This window comes from Sciurus carolinensis, chromosome 6, assembly GCF_902686445.1.
Source record: "Sciurus carolinensis chromosome 6, mSciCar1.2, whole genome shotgun sequence".
In the NCBI taxonomy this organism is placed as follows: domain Eukaryota; kingdom Metazoa; phylum Chordata; class Mammalia; order Rodentia; family Sciuridae; genus Sciurus; species Sciurus carolinensis.
In genome coordinates this window covers 99,581,179-99,604,617 of record NC_062218.1, presented here as the reverse complement: position 1 = coordinate 99,604,617, position 23,439 = coordinate 99,581,179, and the positions used below count along the sequence as shown (strand labels likewise).

The 23,439-nt window shown below is 38.2% G+C and overlaps 2 protein-coding genes across 2 annotated transcripts; both read right to left on the bottom strand.

Annotated features, from left to right (window-relative positions):
- Window positions 1-3,694: 3,694 nt before the first annotated feature.
- Window positions 3,695-7,464, bottom strand: LOC124987601 (protocadherin beta-17-like). Its single transcript, XM_047556890.1, has one exon. It carries the CDS (start codon window positions 6,435-6,437, stop codon window positions 4,047-4,049), a length of 2,391 nt encoding a protein of 796 aa, XP_047412846.1. The 5' UTR covers window positions 6,438-7,464; the 3' UTR covers window positions 3,695-4,046.
- Window positions 7,465-8,588: 1,124 nt separating this feature from the next.
- LOC124987598 (protocadherin beta-6-like) lies at window positions 8,589-11,353 on the bottom strand. Its single transcript, XM_047556887.1, has one exon. The coding sequence runs from the start codon at window positions 11,232-11,234 to the stop codon at window positions 8,838-8,840; it is 2,397 nt and encodes a 798-aa protein (XP_047412843.1). The 5' UTR covers window positions 11,235-11,353; the 3' UTR covers window positions 8,589-8,837.
- Between the last annotated feature and the right edge of the window lie 12,086 nt (window positions 11,354-23,439).

Here is a 23,439-nt window from a genome sequence, read left to right as displayed (position 1 = left end):
ACCTATGGGATACTGCAATAGCCATATTTAGGGAAGTTTACAGAAATAATAAAAAAAAATAATAGAAAAAGTAGGTCAATCTCAAATAAACAACCTGTTGTTGTATTTTTAAGGAACTAGAAAAACAATCAAACCCAATCCAATATTAGTGTAAGCAAAGAAATAATAAAGATCAAAGTGCAATTAAACTGGGTGGAGTGATGCACACCTTTAATCCCAGCTACTTAGGAGGCTGAGGCAGGAGGATATAAATTTGAGGCCAGCCTTGGCATCTTAGACCCTGTCTCAAAATGTTAAAAAAGGACTGGATTTGTAGCTCAGCAGTAGAGCAAACCTGGGTTCCATCCCTAGTATTACAAAAAAATAAAATAATAAAATAAAATAAATAAAAATCCAAGGAAAAAATAGATACTAAAAATCAATACCAAATATCAATGAAATGAAAGAGCTGGTTCTTCAAAAAAATAAGGCTGACAAACCTTTACCTAGATTAATAAAAAGAGATGGCTCAAGTAAAATCAGAGATAAAAAGGAAACATGACAACTGATATGACAGAATATAAACGTTCATTAGAGAGTATTATGATTAGTTATGTGCCAACAAATTTGATCATTTAAAAGAAATGGAAAAATTCCTGGACACCTAAACCTTACCCAGATTGAATCATGAAAAATAATGAAAATTCAAAAAGACCCATAACAACTAATAAGACTGAATCAGTAATAAACATTCTCCCATCAAAGAAAAGCCCAGAACCAGACATCTTCACTGCTGAATTCCACCAAACATTAAAATAAAACAATATCAAACTTTTTAAAATGATTACAAAAAATGGAAGAGAAAGGAATTCTTCCCAACATATTCTATGAGACCAGCATTACTCTGATACCAAAACTGGAAAAGAACACAGGAAAAATAGGAAAATAGAAGGCAATATCCTTAATGAACATAGATGGAAAAATCCCTGTCAAAATACTGGCAAACTGAATCCAACAGCACATTTAAAATATTAGTCACTGACTCGGGGTATGCCTTAGTGAGAGAGCACTTGCCTAGCATGCATTTTGCCCTGGGTTCATTCTACCATCACACACACACACACACACACACACACACACACACACACAAAGATTATTTACCATGGTCAAGTAAAGCAAGGATGGTTCAACATAAATTTTTAAAATTTTTTTAAAGGAAGGGGAAAAGAAAGGAAAGAAAAGAAAGAAGAAAAGTTTAATATCAACCCAGGAGCTCACTATACAATTAACAGGAGTTACAGAATAAGAAAACAAAGAACATTTAGTGAAGGAAGTAATTTTTAAATGACAAAAACAAATCTACAAAATTCTCAAATCTGTCCTAGTTTGAAGAGCATATCTTAAGATTGACAAGTCTCATTACGTACCTACTACAATGAATGACAAATTTTTTACACTATGACACAATAGTGAAATTCTAGAATGCTGGAGATACATATAAGGATGTAAATTCATGTAGAGTAAGGTTTCTCATCCTCAATATTACTGACAGTCGAGGTTGGGTAATTCTTTGTAGGAAGCTGTCCAATGGATTGTGAAATGTTTAATAGCATATCTGCCAACAAGAAGCATGTCCTTCAACTATGAATATCAAAATGTTTCCAGATATTGCCAAATGTTGCTGAGTGGTAAGATTGCCCTGATTGAGATCCAGAGATCCAGAAGACGGTGGAGGAATGCCTTCAAAGTACTAGAAGCAAATAATTCCACCTATAATTTTGCACACAATAAAATCTTCAAATAGACACTGGATATTTTGACCTCTGACATTTTCAAACAGTCAAGCTCTCAATTAATTTAATACCAAATATTCTTTAGGAACTCTAAGGAAATAAACTAAACAAGAGAAAGGTAGAAAATCCAGAAAATGAAATCAAATGCAAGAGAAAGATAAAATTCCTATCATGAAAGGTAAAACAAACCACTAGCTGTGCAATAGGTATAGAGAGCAAATAGTATACTGTTGAACAGGAGTATGTTTTGCTTTAGAGTGGCTCAAAGAGAAAAGTATGAAACTAACAGATTTCTTTTTGAGTCTATCAAATTGGGAGCTTTAGATTTTATAAACCTTGGGAATATCTTAAAAATATGTGCATAGAAAAGTAAATATGATGAAAAAAGAGGAAACTATTAAGGATACACAAAAGTGGCTTTTCTTTTTCTTCTTGAGGCTCAGATGTAAGCAATATTTGCACAGTATTAATTATATAAACAATATAAACAATTATATTGTTTGGAGAATAGAATAGAGAAAATGTAAAAGTATATGTGTTTTGAATGTTTGTGTGTGCTGTTTAAGAAAGTAAACATATCTAAAAATGAAAATTGAGAATAAGCATTTTATAAACATATTATTTAGAAATACAGAAATAGTTGCTGGAGAGGTAGCTCAGTTGTAGAGCACTCATTCAAAATATGTGAGACCCTGGGTTCTATCCCCAGCACTGCAAAAATTAAAAACAACAACAACAACAAAACAAATCATATTTTATTAAAGAAAGAAATACAGAAGGAAATAGGGGAAAACAGATATAAACATCAAAAGTAATTACCTCTGGGTAAATAAAATTGAAAAATGTAGCATTGTATGAATTTCAATTAAAAAATATAAAAGGGCTGATTATAGAAGTTACCTTTTCAAATATATTATAAATCTTATAAATATTGATAAGGTAATATATAGGTATATATCACAAAATGTAAGTATGGTGAGGATGCAAGAGATTTAAGTGTTTATTTGATTATTTTTACTTTTTTTGGTTTTATGTACTTATTTTTGTAGTGCTGGCAATCAAGCCCAGGATCTCATGCATGCTAGGTAAGCACTCTATTGATAAGCTACGTTCACAGCACTATTTGCTCATTTAAAAAAAACAGTTAAATTGTGCTAATACTTAATATGCATAATAGCAGCAACTTTTGGCAGAGCTGGGAATTGAATAACCACTGAATAACCACTGGGATACATTTGCAGTTCTTCATATGCATCATAATCTTGTTCTCAAACCTCATAGATATTATCTAAACCTAAGAAAGTGCTGTAGTTTCACAATTTATTACATTTTATCTAATAGTTTTAATTAGAAACTGTCAGTTTATTATCAGTTTTATAAATTATCTCCACCTAGTAATTTATTCTTACATGGATTTAGAGGTATATTTTATTTACATTCTTTTTATGTCATGTTGGGTATGGAACTCGGCCTCTTGATTGCACATTGTGTGAACTACTACTGAGCTACACCCTCAGTCCAAGCAGAATATTTTAGAATAATGTTGCTTAAATTATTTCTGGATAATTATTATGTTAATATTATTTTTTTGTATTTACTATATATGTTTGAATCATGTGAGTAAAAATAATTTGAAAAATGAGAATCATTCAGTACCAGTCCCATTTATAATGAAAAAGTTGTCTAAAGTCTACCAAAGATTTAAATTTTTTATGTAATAGATATTGAATCCTATATGATAACAGATCACCTAACTAAATGATATCAATTTTGAAATAAATTACTCAGCTAAGAAAACATCATCCAGATAAAATTTTTTCTTTGAAGAAAGACAATTATATTTTTGAAACAAAACAACAAATACAATTTATGAAGTCACTTAAATCTATTGCATAAATGAAAATTATTTTGAAAACAGACATTATTTACAAAAAATGCATGCGGATAATCAGAAAGTTTGAAAAAAAGAGTACCTTAATCATAAAAATATCGACAAACAAGCTGAAACAATGAACCTGAAAAATCTGACTTGCAAACACGTGACCAAAAGAAAAAAAACACCACCTTTATTTCTCTGCTATTGTGTCCATATTGATCATGTGAGATATTTCAAAAATGGAAACAATGTAAAAATATTTCTATAGGTTGGAATTCTTGTAAATATGACAATAGTTACTACCACATGGTTGTACCTTCTTTATATGAATGAAAGTATAAAAAGTTTTCAAGACTAGTGAATGTAATGATTTACCTCATGTTGTCAAAGTCACATTCCTAATTGAACCCAAAATGATTCCTAATGTTGCGGTTCTCTTCCATATTCTTATCAGCACCTTCATCCAATAAGTTGGGGGGCATTGGTTTAAGAATTTGTAACTCACTAGTCTTAGAGCTTCCCGCCAGGTAAACTTCGTACCGATAATTCTGAGAGAGGGTCCCAGTGCCACTGACATCTACCAGGTGGCCAGGAAAGTGGCCCTCAGGCACAGAGCACACAGCCAGCGGCGCCGCCCTGCACCTCCTGCACAGCCTCACCGCCACAAACACCAGCACGGAAAAGAGGAAGAGTGACGACACCGAGGCCAAGGCGATGACCAAGTAGACTGTCAGCGAGTCGGCCTGCGCGCGCTCGGGCGCCACTTCCGGCAGCGGCAGGTAGGGCTGCGAGAAGCCATCCACCAGCAGCACGTGCAGCGTGACGCTGGCAGACAGCGGCGGCTCGCCATTGTCCTTGACCAGCACCACCAGCCTGTGCCTGGCCGCGTCGCGCTCGCTCAGCAGCCTGGCGGTGCGCACCTCGCCATTGTGCGCCCACACGCCAAACAGCCCGGGCTCCGTGGCCTTGAGCAGCTGGAACGACAGCCAGGCGTTCTGGCCCGAGTCTCCGTCCACCGCCACCACCTTGGTGACCAGGTAGCCCGGTTCTGCCGCCCTGGGCACCAGCTCGGTGCAGGGCGCAGAGGCGTTCTGCAGCGGGTAGAGCACGAAGGGCGAGTTGTCGTTGTCGTCCAGCACCACGACGCGCACCAGCGCCTGGCTGCTCAGAGCCGGCGAGCCGTGGTCTGTGGCGCCCACGCGGAACTCGAACGCCTGCAGGGCCTCGAAGTCCAGCGCCCTCAGCGCGAACAGCTGCCCGTTGTCCGCGTTGATGGAGACCAGCGAGGCGAGGGGCAGGTGCGGGTCCTGGGGCGGCAGCAGCGAGTAGGTCAGCTGGGCGTTGCTGCCTGAGTCTCTGTCTGTGGCGATGACGCTGCCTATGTGCAGGGCAGGCTGGTTGTTCTCACGCACCGACAGGGTGTAGGACGTCTGCGAGAAGGCAGGGGCGTTGTCGTTGACGTCGGAGACCAGGACGGTTATGCTGTGCTCGGTTTTCAGCCTTGGTGTCCCCAAGTCGGTGACCGTGATGGTGATGTTGTACTCAGATCGGGTTTCTCTGTCTAGGGCTCCTTCTGTGACCAAAGTGTAGAAATTTTCTACTGAGGGTTTCAGAAGAAAGGGGAGATGGTCTTGAATGGAACACATCATTTTCCCATTATCTTGAGAGTCTGGATCTGAAATTCCGAAAATAGCGACTACAGTTTCTGGGGAGTTTTCTGGGATATCACTGATCAGTAATGACATAGTCAGCTCAGGTGCATTGTCATTTACATCCATCACTTTTATGACTACAGTGCATTTTCCTGAAAGACCCCCGCCATCTGAGGCCTCAATTTCCATGTGGTAAGTATCAATTTCTTCAAAATCCAACAGTTTTTTCAATCTGATTTCTCCTGAGGCTTTATTTATTTCGAAGGCCTGAATGACTTGATTTGGGGATTGGAAAAATGAGTAGGAGAGCTGCCCATAGATCCCAGCATCTAAATCTCTAGCGGTGACGGTGATTACAAGGGACCCTACAGGGCTGTTCTCTGGGACCTGCACCTGGTAGAGTCCTTGAGTAAATTCTGGAGTGTTGTCGTTGATGTCCAGAACGAGGATGAGAACCTGGCAAGTCCCAGTTCTGGGCGGTGACCCGCCATCCAGAGCTGTAAGGGTTAACCTGAACTCGGATTGCTCCTCTCGGTCCAGGGCTTTTTCCAGCACCAGCTCAGGATATTTCCTGCCGTCGCTGTGATTGCGAGTGAGAAGGTGGAAATGGGAGTTGCTGCTAATTAGGTAGTTCTGAACTGTGTTGCTACCCACATCCAAATCTTGAGCTATTTCCAAAGGAAACAGAGTTCCCAGATGGCTGCTTTCCGAGATTTTAAGAAGGATTTCCTTTCCCAAGAATTCTGGGGCATGGTCATTTACATCTTGGAGCTGTAGTTCACCTTGAATAAACTGCACCGGGTTTTTCAGTAACACCTGGAAATGCAGTATACATGGGTCTGTGTTCCCACACAACTCCTCTCGGTCCAATTTTTCTTTTAGGAGCAAATTACCACTCTTTTGTTCAAGCTGCAAGTGCTGTTTGTTCCCTTTGGAAAGAATCCGGGCGCCCCTCTTGGCCAGCTCCCCTGTGCCCAGCCCTAGATCATTTTTTAGGTTGGACACAAAAGAACCGCTGTCTGTTTCTTCTAGAATGGAATACTTAATGGTTACACTGCCCACCTCCCACAGTAGAAATAATAAAGTAAGGATGGTCACTTGCCTTTTCTGCGTTGCTTTGGGGAGCGGAGACTCCATTGTTCTTCCAAGTCCAAAAGATGCAGTATATTATTCACAATAATTGATTTAAATCCAACCCAACTATCTAGGTTTAATAATATTGAGTTAATTCTTTAAAAAAAAAACACTGGTTGATATGGGGGAGCTGCTTCTTTCAAGTATTCTATCCCCAGTAATGTCACAAGTTTCTTTTTTAAAATGCTGAAAACTGTTCAGTTTTTAAGGAGTCACTGACTCTGCAGTTTTACACTCTCTTAGCCTGCAGCGCCACCAAGCGTTCAACTTTACAAGTTCACATAATTTTTTAAACTCCAAAGTAAAGTGCAAGAGCTACCATGAATTATAGGTCATAGTGTTAAATACACTCCCCGTTCCTCAACCCACTTTGCAGTCTTATTCATGTAGCTAACAATAGTTATGAAAACAAAAGTAATATCTAGTCCTTATTAATGTACAAATCCAGTAGACAAACTCTGTTGCAGTAAATTCATTTAACAAATATTTACCAGTGCAGGCAATCTTTAAACTTCTGAGGATCAACAGTAAATGAAACAATGTTTTCTCTCTTGGGGATTTTATTTCTATTACATTTGTTCATTTCATTAGACAAAATTATTTTTTAAAAATCTGATTTCCTAAATTTCCTAAATTGCAAAGTAACTATAACTCATAAAAAAATTAAAATGTGTTTTCTTCTCAGTCCTAGGTTTACATAGCTTCTGGGGATTTTTTCCTTCATAAATCCACTGAATGTAGTACCCAGTACCCAATCCTGAAAGAGGAAATACCCACTTGTTTTATTTGAAATCAGCATAAGCTCAGACTTCAGACAATGTCTTTTCTACAAACTTGAAGAAGACAATAAGGAAAAAAATTTAAAAATATATACTTTCCGGGGAAATGGTTTGACCTTTTGCACTGGACAGGGATCTATTACAATGTACATCCTCTGGACTATGGAGGCCTGGGAATTGAAAAACAACAAAATACACTCTACTGCCACGTATATCTAAGAAAAACAAATAAAAGTCACAAAATAAAATAAAGCAAGAATAAACTTAAAAAAGTAGTTAAAAAAGAAAAACGACAAAGCTCCAACTAATGCCATGTTTTATGAGTGACAATAGTGAAAGAGTCAAATCTTCTCAATGAAAAATAATTCTATTTGAAAGAGGACAGGGTAAATACCTGAAAATTTCAAATAGTAAATGTTCCCAACACTCATTAAACCAATTGGCAAACATCCATAAAAATTTGAGTTATTTGGATACAAAATACAATGAGTTCTACTTTCATTTTAATTAAGTATAAAAAAAGAGGTTCACTTGTCACTTTAATATGAATTGCCTGCCTTTCATAGCAAATCAAAATGAAAATTTTCATAAAATATCAAAAACCAATAGAAATAAGAGAAAATGTTAGGTTAACCTGTGAATGTAAATGTGTTTGTGGCTAATAGAGATAAAAGATGATTACACAGCACTAGAAAAGAAAGTTTGATGTTCCCTAATAATCAGCTACTAGTACAGTACTTTAGGTCTTGGCTAGTATCAAATATAAAAGCTTGAAAAACAGAGAAATTTAAAAATATAATTTGGATTTTACAAAACTGTACCTTTGAACTTTGAAATTGTTAATCAAGAGGAGATAAGTAATATTTAAAACTTCACTCATTGGCAAGGATATTTTAATCTAAAAAGGATGTTAGCATTCCTTTCATCAATTCTTAAGCCATTCATTACTGGAATTTTAATAACATTAAGCAAATATTTATTAAGCATTTATAATTAGCTTGGTGTTATGAAAAAAGACCATCATATGAGGTTTCCAAATTGTAATTTTATGTGTTGACAGTTCAGCAAAGTCTATATCCAAAGAAAGCATTATTATGGTGTACTGTTATGCATATAACTATGAGTGGCTGTCTTCACATTTATCTATCTTAACATTTAGAGTTACACTCTGGTGGAGTTATCTCAAAATGAGACTTATTCTGAGAGATTAAATAATATCAAATACCATTTTATAAGTAGTAGAGACATTACTGTAACCAATTCTTAGAAATACAATTGTAAAGATTTTGTAATATAGTTTTTTGAAAGGATAATTTCAAATGTTTTCATTATTAAAAGCTTACTTTTTATTTCAATTGTCAAAAAGTAGGTGAGAGTAATAAAAAAAGATGAAGCACATAAATAAAATATGGTATATCTCCAGTATCTCACTTTTTCCCCAAAATTTCAGCATAAAGAATAGTTATAAAGTAAGTAAGAAAGGGAAAATCAACAACATGCACCGATAACATTAAAGAACATGATCCAAACATAAAAAGTAGGGTTTAGTATAATAATCCAATATTTCACAGACTAAGAAGCTATTCCAAAGGGTGGGACTTCCCTCGATTTCCCTCCCAGTTCCCTAAAGAGGGAAGTTGGGGATAACAGGCTTCAGGAATTTGAACTCACCAGACCCAGAGTCTCCCGCCAGACACACCTCATACTGGTAGCTCTGGGACAGGGTCCCAGTGCCACTGACATCCACCAGGTGGCTAGGAAAGTGGCCCTCAGGCACAGAGCACACACCCAGCGGCGCCGCCCTGCGCCGCCTGCACAGCCTCACCGCCACAAACACCAGCACCGAAAAGAGGAAGAGCGACGACACCGAGGCCAGGGCGATGACCAAGTAGACTGTCAGCGAGTCGGCCTGCGCGCGCTCGGGCGCCACTTCCGGCAGCGGCAGGTAGGGCTGCGAGAAGCCATCCACCAGCAGCACGTGCAGCGTGACGCTGGCAGACAGCGGCGGCTCGCCATTGTCCTTGACCAGCACCACCAGCCTGTGCCTGGCCGCGTCGCGCTCGCTCAGCAGCCTGGCGGTGCGCACCTCGCCATTGTGCGCCCACACGCCAAACAGCCCGGGCTCCGTGGCCTTGAGCAGCTGGAACGACAGCCAGGCGTTCTGGCCCGAGTCTCCGTCCACCGCCACCACCTTGGTGACCAGGTAGCCCGGCTCTGCCGCCCTGGGCACCAGCTCGGTGCAGGGCGCAGAGGCGTTCTGCAGCGGGTAGAGCACGAAGGGCGAGTTGTCATTGTCGTCCAGCACCACGACGCGCACCAGCGCCTGGCTGCTCAGCGCGGGCGAGCCTCGGTCTGTGGCGCCCACGCGGAACTCGAACGCCTGCAGGGCCTCGAAGTCCAGCGCCCTCAGCGCGAACAGCTGCCCGTTGTCCGCGTTGATGGAGACCAGCGAGGCGAGGGGCAGGTGCGGGTCCTGGGGCGGCAGCAGCGAGTAGGTCAGCTGGGCGTTGCTGCCTGAGTCTCTGTCTGTGGCGCTGACGCCGCCTATGTGCAGGGCGGGGCTGTTGTTCTCGCGCACCGACAGCGTGTAGGACGTCTGCGAGAAGGCAGGGGCGTTGTCGTTGACGTCGGAGACCAGGACGGTTATGCTGTGCTCGGTTTCCATCCTGGGTGTCCCCAAGTCGGTGACCGTGATGGTGATGTTGTACTCAGATTGGGTTTCTCTGTCCAGAGCTCCATCTGTTACCAGAGCATAGAAATTCTCCACTGAAGGTCTTAGAAGAAAGGGGAGATTGTCATCTATGGAACAAATAACTTCTTGGTTACGTCCAGAATCTGCATCTGAAACACTAAAAACTGCCACTATTATTCCTGGCAAGTTTTCAGCTACAGGGCTGTTAAGTGAGGACATAGTCAATTCAGGAGCATTGTCATTCACGTCCAGGACCTGAACGATTAAAGAGCATTTTCCTGTTAGGCCCCCACCATCTGTGGCCTCAATATCCACATGATAAGACTGAAATTCCTCAAAATCCAAAGTCTTTCTCAGTCGAATTTGTCCGTTTATTGCGTTTATTTCGAAGACTTGGTTAATCTCATCGTCTTGAAATAAGGTGTAAGATACCTCCCCAAATGATCCTGCATCTAAATCTGTAGCTGAGACGGTAATAACCAGTGAGCCAGTGGGGTGGTTCTCAAAGATGTGTGCCTCATAGAGCTCTTGGGCAAACTCAGGGATATTGTCATTGATGTCCAAAACCAGGATTTGAATCTCTGAAGTTCCTGATCGGGGCGGAGACCCGCCATCCAGGGCGGTAAGAGTTAGTCTGAATTGGGGCTGCTCCTCTCGATCCAAAGCTTTGTCCAGCACTAGCTCTGGGAACTTTCTGCCATCGCTTCTATTGCTGGTAAGGACGTGGAAGTGAGGGTTGGAGCTGATGGTGTAGTTCTGAAGGCCATTGCTGCCAACGTCTAAATCCTGTGCCATTTTCAAAGGAAATATCTTTCCTGGCATAGTAATTTCTGATATTTTCAGAAGCATTTTTCTGGCTGCAAACTCTGGGGCATGGTCATTTATATCTCTGACTCGCAAGGTAGCCTGAAAAAACTGCAAGGGATTTTCCAGTAACACCTGAAAAGGTAGCACACATGGCTCAGTGGAGCCACACAGCTCCTCCCGGTCCAGTTTTTCATTTAGCAGCAAATCATGGGTCTGTGGGTCAAGCTGCAAATGTTGCCTGCTTCCTTTGAAAACAACCTGGGCGCTCCGATCAGCCAGCTCTCCCTCCCTAAGTCCCAGGTCCTTTGTCAAGTTAGCCACAAACGTGCCACTTTCTGTCTCCTCCATTATGGAATAGTGAAGCGATTCTGAACCCACCCCCCACAAAAGCATAAGTACAGTGAAGGTAGCCACTTGCCTTTTCTTGGGCTGTACTTTTGTTTTCACCATCTCCATTGCTGTGTCTTGATTCGGATTCCAGAGGGGAAAGTCCTTTTCAGCTCCCAATTCCAGATCCACCATAGACCCTTTGAAATGCCTTTGTTATATACAGATTTTTGAATTCCTTCTTGCAGCTTATCTGGCTACTACTCCCTTACCAATCACATCTATCTTAGCTCTAGATGTAAATGTGTTCTGTATTTTCACTGTTTCTCAGTGAAATGGGATTCCACCAAATCTGCAGAGCTTTAATTCATTCTCTTAGCCTGCACCGCCACCATGCGGTCAAGCTATTCATTTCATGAGGTGTTTTCAAGTTAACACTGCTTCTGAAATTTGAGCTTAGGTTGAATCAGTCTTTCTCAAATGTGTGAAGCACATGCATGAGGAATTGTTTGGGAGGCTTGTTTGTATGCATGTTTTAAGATTTTTGTTTTTAAACCCAGTTCCTTGGCTGCCTTCAGATATTCCAATCAAATTGTTTGGTTCTAAGAGGAATCTACACTTCAGTCTTTCTCCTTAAGTGATTCTCATGCACATTAATGTGTAAGAATTACTCTCTTAGGCAACAAAGTCCTATAGTCAACTTTGATTCTTTAGAAGTACAATTTATCTTTGATAAGCAATGTAAATTTGTGAGTACAAGAGGCTTTTTTAAAATTTTAAAAAATTTTGGCAGTGCTGGGGATTGAGCCTAGGCTTTTGTGCATGCTAGACAAAGGCTCTATCACTGAGTCAATGCCCAGTACATGAGATACACTATTTAGTCGTCCCAATAAATTCATCAACAAACTATCCAAAATGTAGAAGGTGGTTAGCAACACTAATGGTAAAATAACAAATTTTCTAAATTATATGACTCAAATGGCATGAACAACAGACTTACTTTGTAATGTGGTGATGTGTACACAGTGAAGAAAACAATTAGGCTGTTAGGAGGACAGTTGAAATCAAGAGTTACTTATGACTGAAGAATCAAGGCAAGTTAAATGATTCAGAAAAGGAAGTAGGAACAATCAATTCTACTTGTCTTGAACTTCTTAGAGGATTGTGAATTTTATTCCAACATTTTCTCAAATTCTTCTCATATTGGTTGCAAAGATCCAAGAAATATCCTTGTCCAAAGAATATATCACAATATAAAAAAAAGACATTCAACAACTACGTTCACCATATTTTCTTATCCGGATCCTATAAATATAGGTCAAATAAGTTGATGTGAAAAGGTGAGTGAAATCATGGAATTCAATGACAGAACATTGTGACTGTACTCATTTTTATCCCACCAGTTTCTGCTCAGATAAATTGAAAAGTTTCTCCCTCCCCTTTCCTCTCATCTCCTCTCTTCTCTCTCTGCTACTGGGGATTGAACCCAGGAGTGCTTAACCTCTGCACCACCTCCCTAGATTGGTCTCACTAAGTTACTTAGTATCTCACTAAGTGGCTTGGACTGTCCTTGAACTTTCAATCCTCCTGCCTCAATCACCCTAGCTGCTGGGATTTTAGACATGCACCACCACAACAGGCAACATTTCTCCAAATGTCCTGAAAACATGGATAAAGTGCGAATATAAGAACATGAAATATGCCAACCATAATTTATTTCTGGTGGATTTCATATTTATTTAGAGTGAGATCCACTGAGTTCAAGAAAAATTTACTTCACAGAAGAGCCAAGATGATTTAAGACTAAAAATGAAGATATTTTTTCAAAATACTTCAATTCAACAAATTGGTAAAATAAATAAAGAAAAATAAAATAGTCTAAAAAGCTAAGGTCATTTTATGGGTAAATCAGATATATGAAGCCAGAAGGATAGAGAATATCAATGTGACTAGGTTTCACTCAATAAATGTAACTGAAAATGAACTATCTTCTTGAGAATATGAACAACAAAAAGGAACTGATGAGATAAAACCAACAATCATAATGATATTAAATGGATTTAGCTTATTCTCTGAAGCAAGGCAATTTATGGCTCACTTCTGAATGCATCCTTCTGAGTAGGGATTGAGTTCGGATTCCAGCACCCTTGTTTTTCAGAGTCCTTTACTCACTCTGATTGCAGCACATTATTTATCCTCAAATATAACTTGTTGAATTATTTCTCATTTAAAAGCAACTTTCATCAATAGTACAGTATGTGTCAAATTCAATTTATATCAGTGAAATATCCTGAGGACATTTCTAGCTTATGGCAGAGAGAAAGAAGAAACTATATGAACATTTTCCAAAAAGATATCAGTTGGGTGTGTCAAGAAATTGCCTTCTTATAGAATGTGAATTAATTACATTAGAAGCAGGAGAATGCTTCTCTGATTTTGTCTCTTTTGCCTTAATTTGATTTGCTCAAGTAACTTTGAATTATCTTTACTTTCATAAACATGTTCTCACAAAGAATTATTTAAAATATTTTTAATATGGAAAATGTCCAACATATACAAAGTAAACACATCATCAGTTTTACAACATTGTCTTGTCTCATCTGTAACTTTCTCTTCAGTCTCTATCTCCACCACATATTTACTTTTTGTATTGTCCTTTTCTGGAGGATGTTTACATAAATTGAAAGGCACAAAACTTAACTGTACCATTTTAACAAATAAATTGATCGGTGTAATCCACACCTCTTTCAAGATAGAGAACATTTTTGTCTTTCATTAGGAATCATTTTATTCATATTCTCCAGCTTCATTTTAATATCTGAATGGAAGATCTCAATCTTTGCTTTAAATGACATGGAATGGTTGACCATGAAAAAAAATCACATTGCCCTGTGCTCTTTATGCTCAGGTGTGCTGAACTAAAATTATAGATGTTCTAAAGATTAATTTAGCTGGATTATTACCAGTGTCCTGACATAGTTCTTTTATAAAACCTTGCAAAGTACACTACACTTAATTTCATTTGGTTAAGTTATATTATTGCATAGCTTACCAAGTTGATTTCCATTTTGTGTTTTAAATATTTTTTCCTACAATTCCACTATATCTTTCAAAAATTCTTCAAGTTTGTCTTATATCCTGCTACTTTACTGAATTCACTTATGGGTTCTAAAAGTTTTCTTGTGGAATTTCCCGGTTCCTCTAAATATATAATCATGTCATCAGCAAATAGGGATAGTTTGAGTTCTTCTTTTCCTATTCATATCCCTTTAATTTCTTTGGTCTGTCTAATTGCTCTGGCTAGATTTTCAAGGACAATGGTGAATAGAAGTGGTGAAAGAGGGCATCCCTGACTTGTTCCAGTTATTAGGGGGAATGCTTTCAGTTTTTCACTATTTAGAATGATATTGGCTGTGGGCTTAGCATAGATGGCCTTTACAATGTTAAGGAATGATCCCACTATCCCTATTTTTTCTAGTGTTTTGAGCATGAAGGGATGCTGTATTTTATCAAATGCTTTTCTGCATCAATTGAAATAATCATGTGATTCTTGACTTTAAGTCTGTTGATATGGTGAATTACACTTATTGATTTCTGAAAATTGAACCAACCTTGCATTCCTGGGATAAAACCTGCTTGACCCTGGTGCACTATCTTTTTAATATATTTCTGTATGCGATTTGCTAAGATTTTGTTGAGAATTTTTTCATCAATGTTCATTAAAGATATTGGTCTGAAATTTTCTTTCCTCGATGTGTCTCTGTCTGGTTTAGGTATCAGGGTGATATTGGTTTCATAGAATGAGTTTGGGAGGGTTCCCTCCCCTTCTATTTCATGAAATACTTTGAGAAGTATTGGAATGAGCTCTTTAAAGGTTTTGTAGAACTCGGCTGAGAACCCATTTGGTCCCGGACTCTTCTTTGTTGGTAGGCTTTTGATGACTTCTTCTATTTCATTACTTGAAATTGAACTACTGAAATTGTGTGTGTCCTCCTGGTTCAATTGGGGTAATTCGAATGTCTCCAGAAACCTGTTGATGTCTTTGAGATTTTCTTTTCTTTTTTAACTTATTTTTATTGTAAACAAATGGGAAACATGTTGTTTCTGTTTGTACATGAAATAAAGGCATGCCATTCGTGTAATCATATATCTACACAGGGTAATGGTGTTTGATTCATTCTGTTATTTTTTCCTTCCTCCCAACCCCTCCCACCCCTCTTTTCCCTCTATACTGTCCCTCCTTCCTCCATTCTTGCCCCCCCACTTCCCATTATGTGTCATCATCCGCTTATCAGCAAGATCATTAGTCCTTTGGTTTTTTGAGATTGGCTTATCTCACTTAGCATGATATTCTCCAATTTCATCCATTTGCCTGCAAATGCCATCATTTTATTATTCTTTATAGCTGAGTAATATTCCATTGTATATATATATACATACATACACCACGGTTTCTTTATCCATTCATCAATTGAAGGACATCTAAGTTGGTTCCACAGTCTGGCTATTGTGAATTGAGCAGCTATGAACATTGATGTGACTGTAACTCTGTAGTATGCTGATTTTAAGTCCTTTGGGTATAGACCAAGGAATGGGATAGCTGGGTCAAATGGTGGTTCCATTCCAAGCTTTCTGAGGAATCTCCACACTGCTTTCCAGAGTGGCTGCACTAATTTGCAGCCCCACCAGCAATGTATGAGTGTACTTTTTCCCCTACATCCTCGCCAACACCTATTGTTGCTGTATTCTTGATAATCACCATACTAATTGGGGTGAGATGGAATCTTAGGGTAGTTTTGATTTGCATTTCTCTTATTACTAGAGATGTTGAACATTTTTTCATATGTTTGTTGATTGCTTGTAGATCTTCTTCTGTGAAGTGTCTGTTCATATCCTTAGCCCATTTGTTGATTGGATTATTTGTTTTCTTGGTGTAGAGTTTTTTGAGTTCTTTATATATTCTGGAAATTAGTGCTTTATCTGAAGTATGAGTGGCAAAGATTTTCTCCCACTCTGTAGGTTCTCTCTTCACATTGCTGATACTTTCCTTTGCTGAGAGAAAGCTTTTTAGTTTGAATTTATCCCAGTTATTGATTCTTGCTTTTATTTCTTGTGCTATGTGAGTCCGATTAAGAAAGTCTGATCCTAAGCCAACATGTTGAGAATTTGGACCTACTTTTTCTTCTATAAGATGAAGGGTCTCTGGTTTGATTCCAAGGTCCTTGATCCATTTTGAATTGTTTTGTGCAGGTTGAGAGATAGAGGTTTAGTTTCATTCTGCTGCATATGAATTTCCAGTTTTCCCAGCACCGTTTGTTGAACAGGATATCTTTTCTCCTTTGCATATTTTTGGCCCCTTTGTCTAGTATGAGAAAATTGTATTTATTTGGGTTTGTGTCCATGTCCTCTATTCTGTACCATTGATATACCTGTCTATTTTGGTACCAATATCATGCTGTTTTTGTTACTATTGCTTTGTTTATAGTTGAAGTTCTGTTATTGCGATACCCCCTGTTTCATTCTTCCGGCTAAGGATTGCTTTAGCTATTCTGGGTTTCTTATTCTTCCAGATGAATTTCATGATTGCTTGCTCTATTTTTGTAAGGTACATCATTGGGATTTTAATTGGAATTGCATTGAATCTGTATAGCACTTTTGGTAGTATGGCCATTTTGACAATATTAATTCTGCCTATCCAAGAACACGGGAGATCTTTCCATCTTCTAAGGTCTTCCTCAATTTCTTTCTTCAATGTTTTGTAGTTTTCATTATAGAGATCTTTTACCTCTTTGGTTAGATTGATTCCCAGGTATTTTTTTTTTTGAGGCTATTGCAATTGGAGTTGTTTTCCTTATTTCCCTTTCAGATGTTTAATCGCTTGTATATAAAAATGCTTTAGATTTATGTGTATTGATTTTATAGCCTGCTATTTTGCTGAATTCATTGATGAGGTCTAGAAGTTTTCTGGAGGAGTTTTTTGGATCCTCTAAATATAGAGTCATGTCATCAGCAAATAGTGACAGCTGAAGTTCCTCTTTTCCTATTCGTACCCCTTTAATTTCTTTAGTCTGCCTAATTGCTCTGGCTAGAGTTTTGAGGACAATTTTAAATAGAAGTGGTGAAAGAGGACATCCCTGTCTTGTTCCGATTTTTAAAGGGAATGGTTTCAGTTTTTCTCCATTAAGAATGATGTTGGCCATGGGCTTAGCATAAATAGCCTTTACAATATTCAGGTATGTTCCTACTATCCCTATTTTTTCTAGTGTTTTGAGCATGAAGGGGTGTTGTATTTTATCAAACGCTTTATCTGCATCAATTGAAATAACCATATGATTCTTCTCCTTAAGTCTATTGACACGATGTATTACATTTATTGATTTACGGATGTTAAACCATCCTTGCATTCCAGGGGTGAACCCCACTTGATCGTGGTGCACAATTTTCTTAATATGTTTTTGGATATGGTTTGCCAATATTTTGTTAAGGATTTTTGCATCTATATTCATCAAGGATAGGGATATTGGTCTAAAATTTTCTTTCTTTGATGTGTCTTTGCCTGGTTTGGGTATTAGGGTGATAGTAGCTTCATAGAATGAGTTTGGTAGGGTACCCTCCTTTTCTAATTCCTGTATACTTTGAGAAGTATTGGAATGAGTTCTTCTTTGAAGGTCTTGTAGAACTCGGCTGAGAATCCGTCTGGTCCTGGGCTTTTCTTGGATGGTACGTTTTTAATGGCTTCTTCTATTTCATTGCTTGATATTGATCTGTTTAAATTGTGTATGTCCTCCTGGTTCAGCGTGGGAGGAGCATATGTCTCTAGAAATTTGTCAAAGTCTTCAGTAGTTTCTATTTTGTTGGAATACAGATTGTCAAAGTATTTTCTCATTATGTTCTGTATCTCAGTGGTGTCTGTCGTGATATTTCCTTTTTCATCACGAATTTTAATAATTTGAGTTTTCTCTCTCCTCTTTGTTAGTGTGGCTAAGGGTTTGTCTATTTTGTTTACTTTTTCAAAGAACCAACTTTTTGTTTTTTCAATTTTTTGAATTGTTTCTTTTGTTTCAATTTTATTGTTTTCAGCTCTGATTTTAATTATTTCCTGTCTTCTACTACTTTTGCTGTTATTCTGTTCTTCTTTTTCTAGGGCTTTGAGCTGTAATCTTAGGTCATTTAGTTGTTGACTTTTCATTCTTTTCTTAAATGTGCTCCATGAAATGAATTTTCCTCTAAGTACCACTTTCATAGTGTCCCAGAGATTTTGATATGTTGTATCGTCATTCTTATTGACCTCTAAGAATTTTTTTATCTTCTCCCTGATGTTTTCTGTTATCCATGTTTCATTCAATAGCATATTATTTAGTCTCCAGGTGTTGGAGTAATTTCTGTTTTTTATTTTGTCATTGATTTCTACTCTCAGTCCATTATGATCTGATAGAACACAAGGCAGTATCTCTATTTTTTTGCATTTCCCAAGGACTGCTTTGTGGCATAACATATGGTCTATTTTCGAGAAGGTTCCATGTGCTGCTGAGAAGAAAGTGAATTTGCTTGTTAATGGATGGAATATTCTATGTATGTCTATTAAGTCTAGGTTATTGATTGTGTTATTGAGTTCTATGGTTTCTTTGTTTGGTTTTTGTTTGGAAGTTCTATCCAGTGGTGACAGGGGTGTGTTAAAGTCACCCAGAGTTATTGTGTTATGGTCTATTTGATTCCTGAAATTGAGAAGGATTTGCTTGATGTACAGGGATGCACTGCTGTTTGGGGCATAAATATTTACGATCGTTATGTCTTCCTGATTCATGGTTCCCTTAAGCAGTATGAAATGTCCTTCTTTACCCCTTCTGACTAACTTTGGCTTGAAGTTCACTTTATCTGATATAAGGATGGAAATTCCCTCTTTTTTACTGGGTCCATGTGCGTGGTAGGTTTTTTCTCATCCTTTCACCTTTAGTCTGTGGATGTCTTTTTCTATGAGATGAGCCTCTTGCAGGCAGCATATTGTTGGGTCTTTCTTTTTAATCCATTCTGCCAGTCTATGTCTTTTGATTTTTGATTTCAGGCCATTAACATTAAGGTTATTATTGAGATATTATTTGTATTCCCAGTCATTTGGGCTTATTTTTGGTTTTTAACTTGGCTTGATTTCTCCTTTGAGTGGGTTTTTCTCTAAGGTAGTTCCTCCCTTTGCTGACCTACATTGTTGTTTTTCATTTCCTCCTCATGCAATATTTTGTTGAGAATATTCTGTAGTGCAGTCTTTCTATTTGTAAATTCTTTTAACTTTTGTTTATCATGGAAGGATTTTATTTCATCTTCAAATCTGAAGGTTAGTTTTGCTGGGTATAGGATTCTTGGTTGGCAACCATGTTCTTTCAGAGCTTGAAATATGTTGTTCCAGTCCCTTCTAGCTTTTAGAGTCTGGGTTGAGAAGTGTGCTGCTATCCATATTGGTTTCCCCCTTTATGTAATCTGATGCTTTTCTCTCATGGCCTTCAAAATCCTATCTTTATTTTGAATATTAGGCATTTTCATTATAATGTGCCTTTGTGTGGATCTGTTGTGATTCTGTGCATTTGGTGTTCTGTAAGCCTCTTGTATTTGATTTTCCATTTCATTCTTCAGGTTTGGGAAATTTTCTGATATTATTTCATTGAATAGGTTGTTCATTCCTTTGGTTTGTATCTCTGTGCCTTCCTCAATCCCGATAATTCTTAAGTTTCATCTTTTCATGATGTCCTATGGGAGATCATGATGTTCTCAGAGATTCTGGTCATGATTTCTTACCATCTTCTTTGGGCAACTTTATTTTCAAGATTAAATATTTTGTCTTAATTGTCTGAGGTTCTGTCTTCCAAGTAGTCTAGTCTTTTGGTGGTGCTTTCCATTGAGTTTTTTATTTGGTTTATTGTTTCCTTCATTTCAATGATTTCCATTTGGTTTATTTTGAGAATCTCTATCTCTTTGTTGAAATGATCTTTTGCTTCCTGCAGTTGCTCTTTCAACTGCTTATTGGTATTATCATTCATTGCCTGCATTTGCTCTCTTATCTCATCCTTTGCTTTGCAAATCATCTTAATCATGTAATATCTGAAGTCCTTTTCTGACATTGCTTCTAACATACTGCCATTGGATTCTATTTGTATAGAATCTAGATTTGTTTGGATCATTTTCTTCCCTTGTTTCTTCATGTTGTTCATGTATCTTCCCCTCTAGCAGTGCAGATCTGGGGTATTGCAGATCCCCCCTATAGGCTTATAGTGGCCCTATAGGTTTCCAAAACCCTTTCTTTAAGGGGAGATCAATATTAGCAGTGCCCAATTCAGACACTATGCAATCCTAGACCAAATAGCTCCTATGAGGACAATAACAATAGTGTCATAATAAACAGAATGAGTTCAAATATTATCTTCAGTATAACAAACAGATTTGCAGTAAGGTCTGCAGTTTCTAATGGAGAACGAAGAGGATGCAGAGGGATGTAGGATGTAGCTGTTAATGGGATAAGAATAGAATATACGTAAGTTCTAGATAATAGAAAGGGTGAAATTATAATAAAAAGAAATTGGATATTAGCATGCAAAAAGGGAGAAAGAGACTCTGAGGGAACAGATATACAAAAGGGAAAAGAGAGCAAGAAAATAAAGAAATAAAAACTTAAAATTGTCCAATAAGGAGAAAAAAGAAAATCTACACTATAACAGTCATATAGTATTCAAATCTCCCAGTCTTCAGTAGCCTGATGCATGAGAGGTACCTGACAATGAGCTTCAGGTCTCCAGCAGGCATCTCAGGATGGGATTTGCCTCACCTAAAGATTGGAGGTATGGCTTCCAGGATTTTCCAAGATGGTCACTCTGGCTTCCAAATGTGTTGGCAAATGGGAAACTGCAGCTCGGGGTATGGACATGGTCAGCTGGAGGTCCTGGAGGTGGGGTGCATTTGGTCAGGCAGGGTCATGGAGGTCAGGTGTGTTTTGTGTGGTTGCGGGATTCTGGAGACTGTGTGTGATCAGTCAGTCTGGGGTCCCGGTGATAGGGCACAGTCAGTTGTTCTGGGAGTCCTGGCAGCAGGGAGCAGGCAGTCTATGTGAAGGCCATGGAGGCAGGGAGTGATCGGTGGGGCTGAGGGATCCTGGAGACGGGGCTCAGTCAGTCTGACCATGGGTCCTACAGGGCCTGGCTGTTGTCTCAAAATGGTGGCAGCCATGTGTAATCAAACCTCCAGGTACTGTCACAGTGAACTTCCAGGCAACAGCAGGCAGCTGGCACTCCACTGGCGGTCGGTGATCAGTTTGCTGTCGTTGGACGATCGGGAGGTGATCCTCATGTGGTGGGTGATGGATAGGTGTAAGGCAGGCGATGGACAGGCAAGAGGCAGGCAAATGGCAGATGATAGGCACCTGACAGCAATCTGCACTCAAAAAAGGCGTCAATATGCTGGCAGACTGCAGGTGATCACAGTAGACAAATAGGGTAAACAGGAGGGGAATGATAAGCAGGATAAACTGACTCACCAAGAAACAGATATCCTTTGCTTGAAACTGGAATTACGGAGCGACAAGGAATGCAGCCTCCCTCTAGTCCACCATCTTGGATCCATCGTCTTTGAGATTTTCTATTTTGTTGGAGTATAGATTTTCAAAACAGCTTCTAATTATGTTTTGTATTTCAATTGTGTCTGTTGTGATATTTCCTTGTTCATTCGAATTTTAATAATTTGGGTTTTCTCTCTCCTTCTCTTTGTTAGTGTGGCTAAGGGTTTATCAATTTTGTTTATTTTTTCAAAGAAACAACTATTTATTTTTGCAATTTTTTCTATTTTTTCTTTTGTTTCAATTTTGTTGATTTCAGCTCTGATTTTAACTATTTCCTGTCTTTTACTACTTTTGGTGTTGTTCTGTTCTTCTTTTTCTAGGGCTTTGAGCTGTAGTGTTAGATCGTTTATTTGTTGATTTTTTTCTTCTTTTATTAAATGCACTCCATGAAATAAATTTTCCTCTAAGTACTGCTTTCATAGTGTCCCAGAGATTTTGATATGATATTTCTTTGTTCTCATTACCTCTAAGAATTTTTTAATTTCCTTCCTGATGTCTTCTCTCATCCATTCAGCATACAATAGCATGTTATTTAATCTCCAGGTGGTGGAGTAGTTTGTTTTTTACTCTGTCATTTATTTCTAATTTCAATCCATTATGATCTGATAGAACACAAGGTCGTATCTCTATCTTCTTGTACTTGCTAACGTTAGCCTTGTAGCATAAAATATGGTCTACTTTAGAGAAGGATCCATGTGCTGCTGAGAAGAAAGTGTATTCACTTTTTGTTGGATGGTATATTCTATATGTGTCCATTAAGTCTAAATTACTGATTATGTTATTGAGATCTATGATTTCTTTGTTCAATTTTTGTTTGGAGGATCTGTCCAGTGGTGAGAGAGGTGTGTTAAAATCACCTAGTTTTATTGTGTTGTGGTCTATTTGATTTCTGGCATTGAGAAGGATTTGTTTGACGTACATGGATGAGCCACTGTTTGGGTATAGATATTTATGATTGTTCTGTCTTGCTGATTTATGCTTCCCTTAAGCAGTATGAAATGTCCTTCTTTATCCCTTCTGACCAACTTTGGCTTGAAGTCCACATTATTTTTGATATGAGAATGGATACTCCAGCTTTTTTACTGTGTCCATGTGCATAGTGTGTTTTTTCCCATCCTTTCACATTTAGTCTGTGGGTATCTCTTTCTATGAGATGAGTCTCTTGCAGGCAGCAAATTGTTGGATCTTTCTTTTTAATCCAATCTGCCAGTCTATGTCTTTTGATTGATGAGTTTAGGCCATTAACATTCAGGGTTATTATTGAGATATGATTTGTATTCCTGGTCATTTAGCTCATTTTTTTTTTTTACACGACTTGGTTTCTGCTTTATTTGGCTCTTCCTTTTGGGTAGTTCCTCCCATTGCTGATTTACATCATTGTTTTTCATGTCTTCCTCATGGAATATTTTGCTGAGAATGTTCTGTAATGCCAGGTTTATTTTTGTAAATTCTTTTAGCTTTTGTTTATCATGGATTTTATTTCGTTGTCAAATCCGAAGGTAAGTTTTACTTGGTATAAGATTCTTGGTTGGCATCACTTTTCTTTCAGGGCTTGAAAAATGTTGTTCCAGACCCTTCTAGCTTTTAGGGTCTGGATTGAAAAATCTGCTGATATCTGTATCCCCCTGAATGTAATTCTGTCTTTATTTTGTATGTTAGGTATTTTCATTATAATGTGCCTTGCTGTGGGTCTGTTGTAATTTTGTGTATTTGGAGTCCTATAAACCTCTTGTACTTGATTTTCCATTTCATTCTCAGATTTGGGAAATTTTCTGATATTATTTCATTGAATAGATTGTTCAT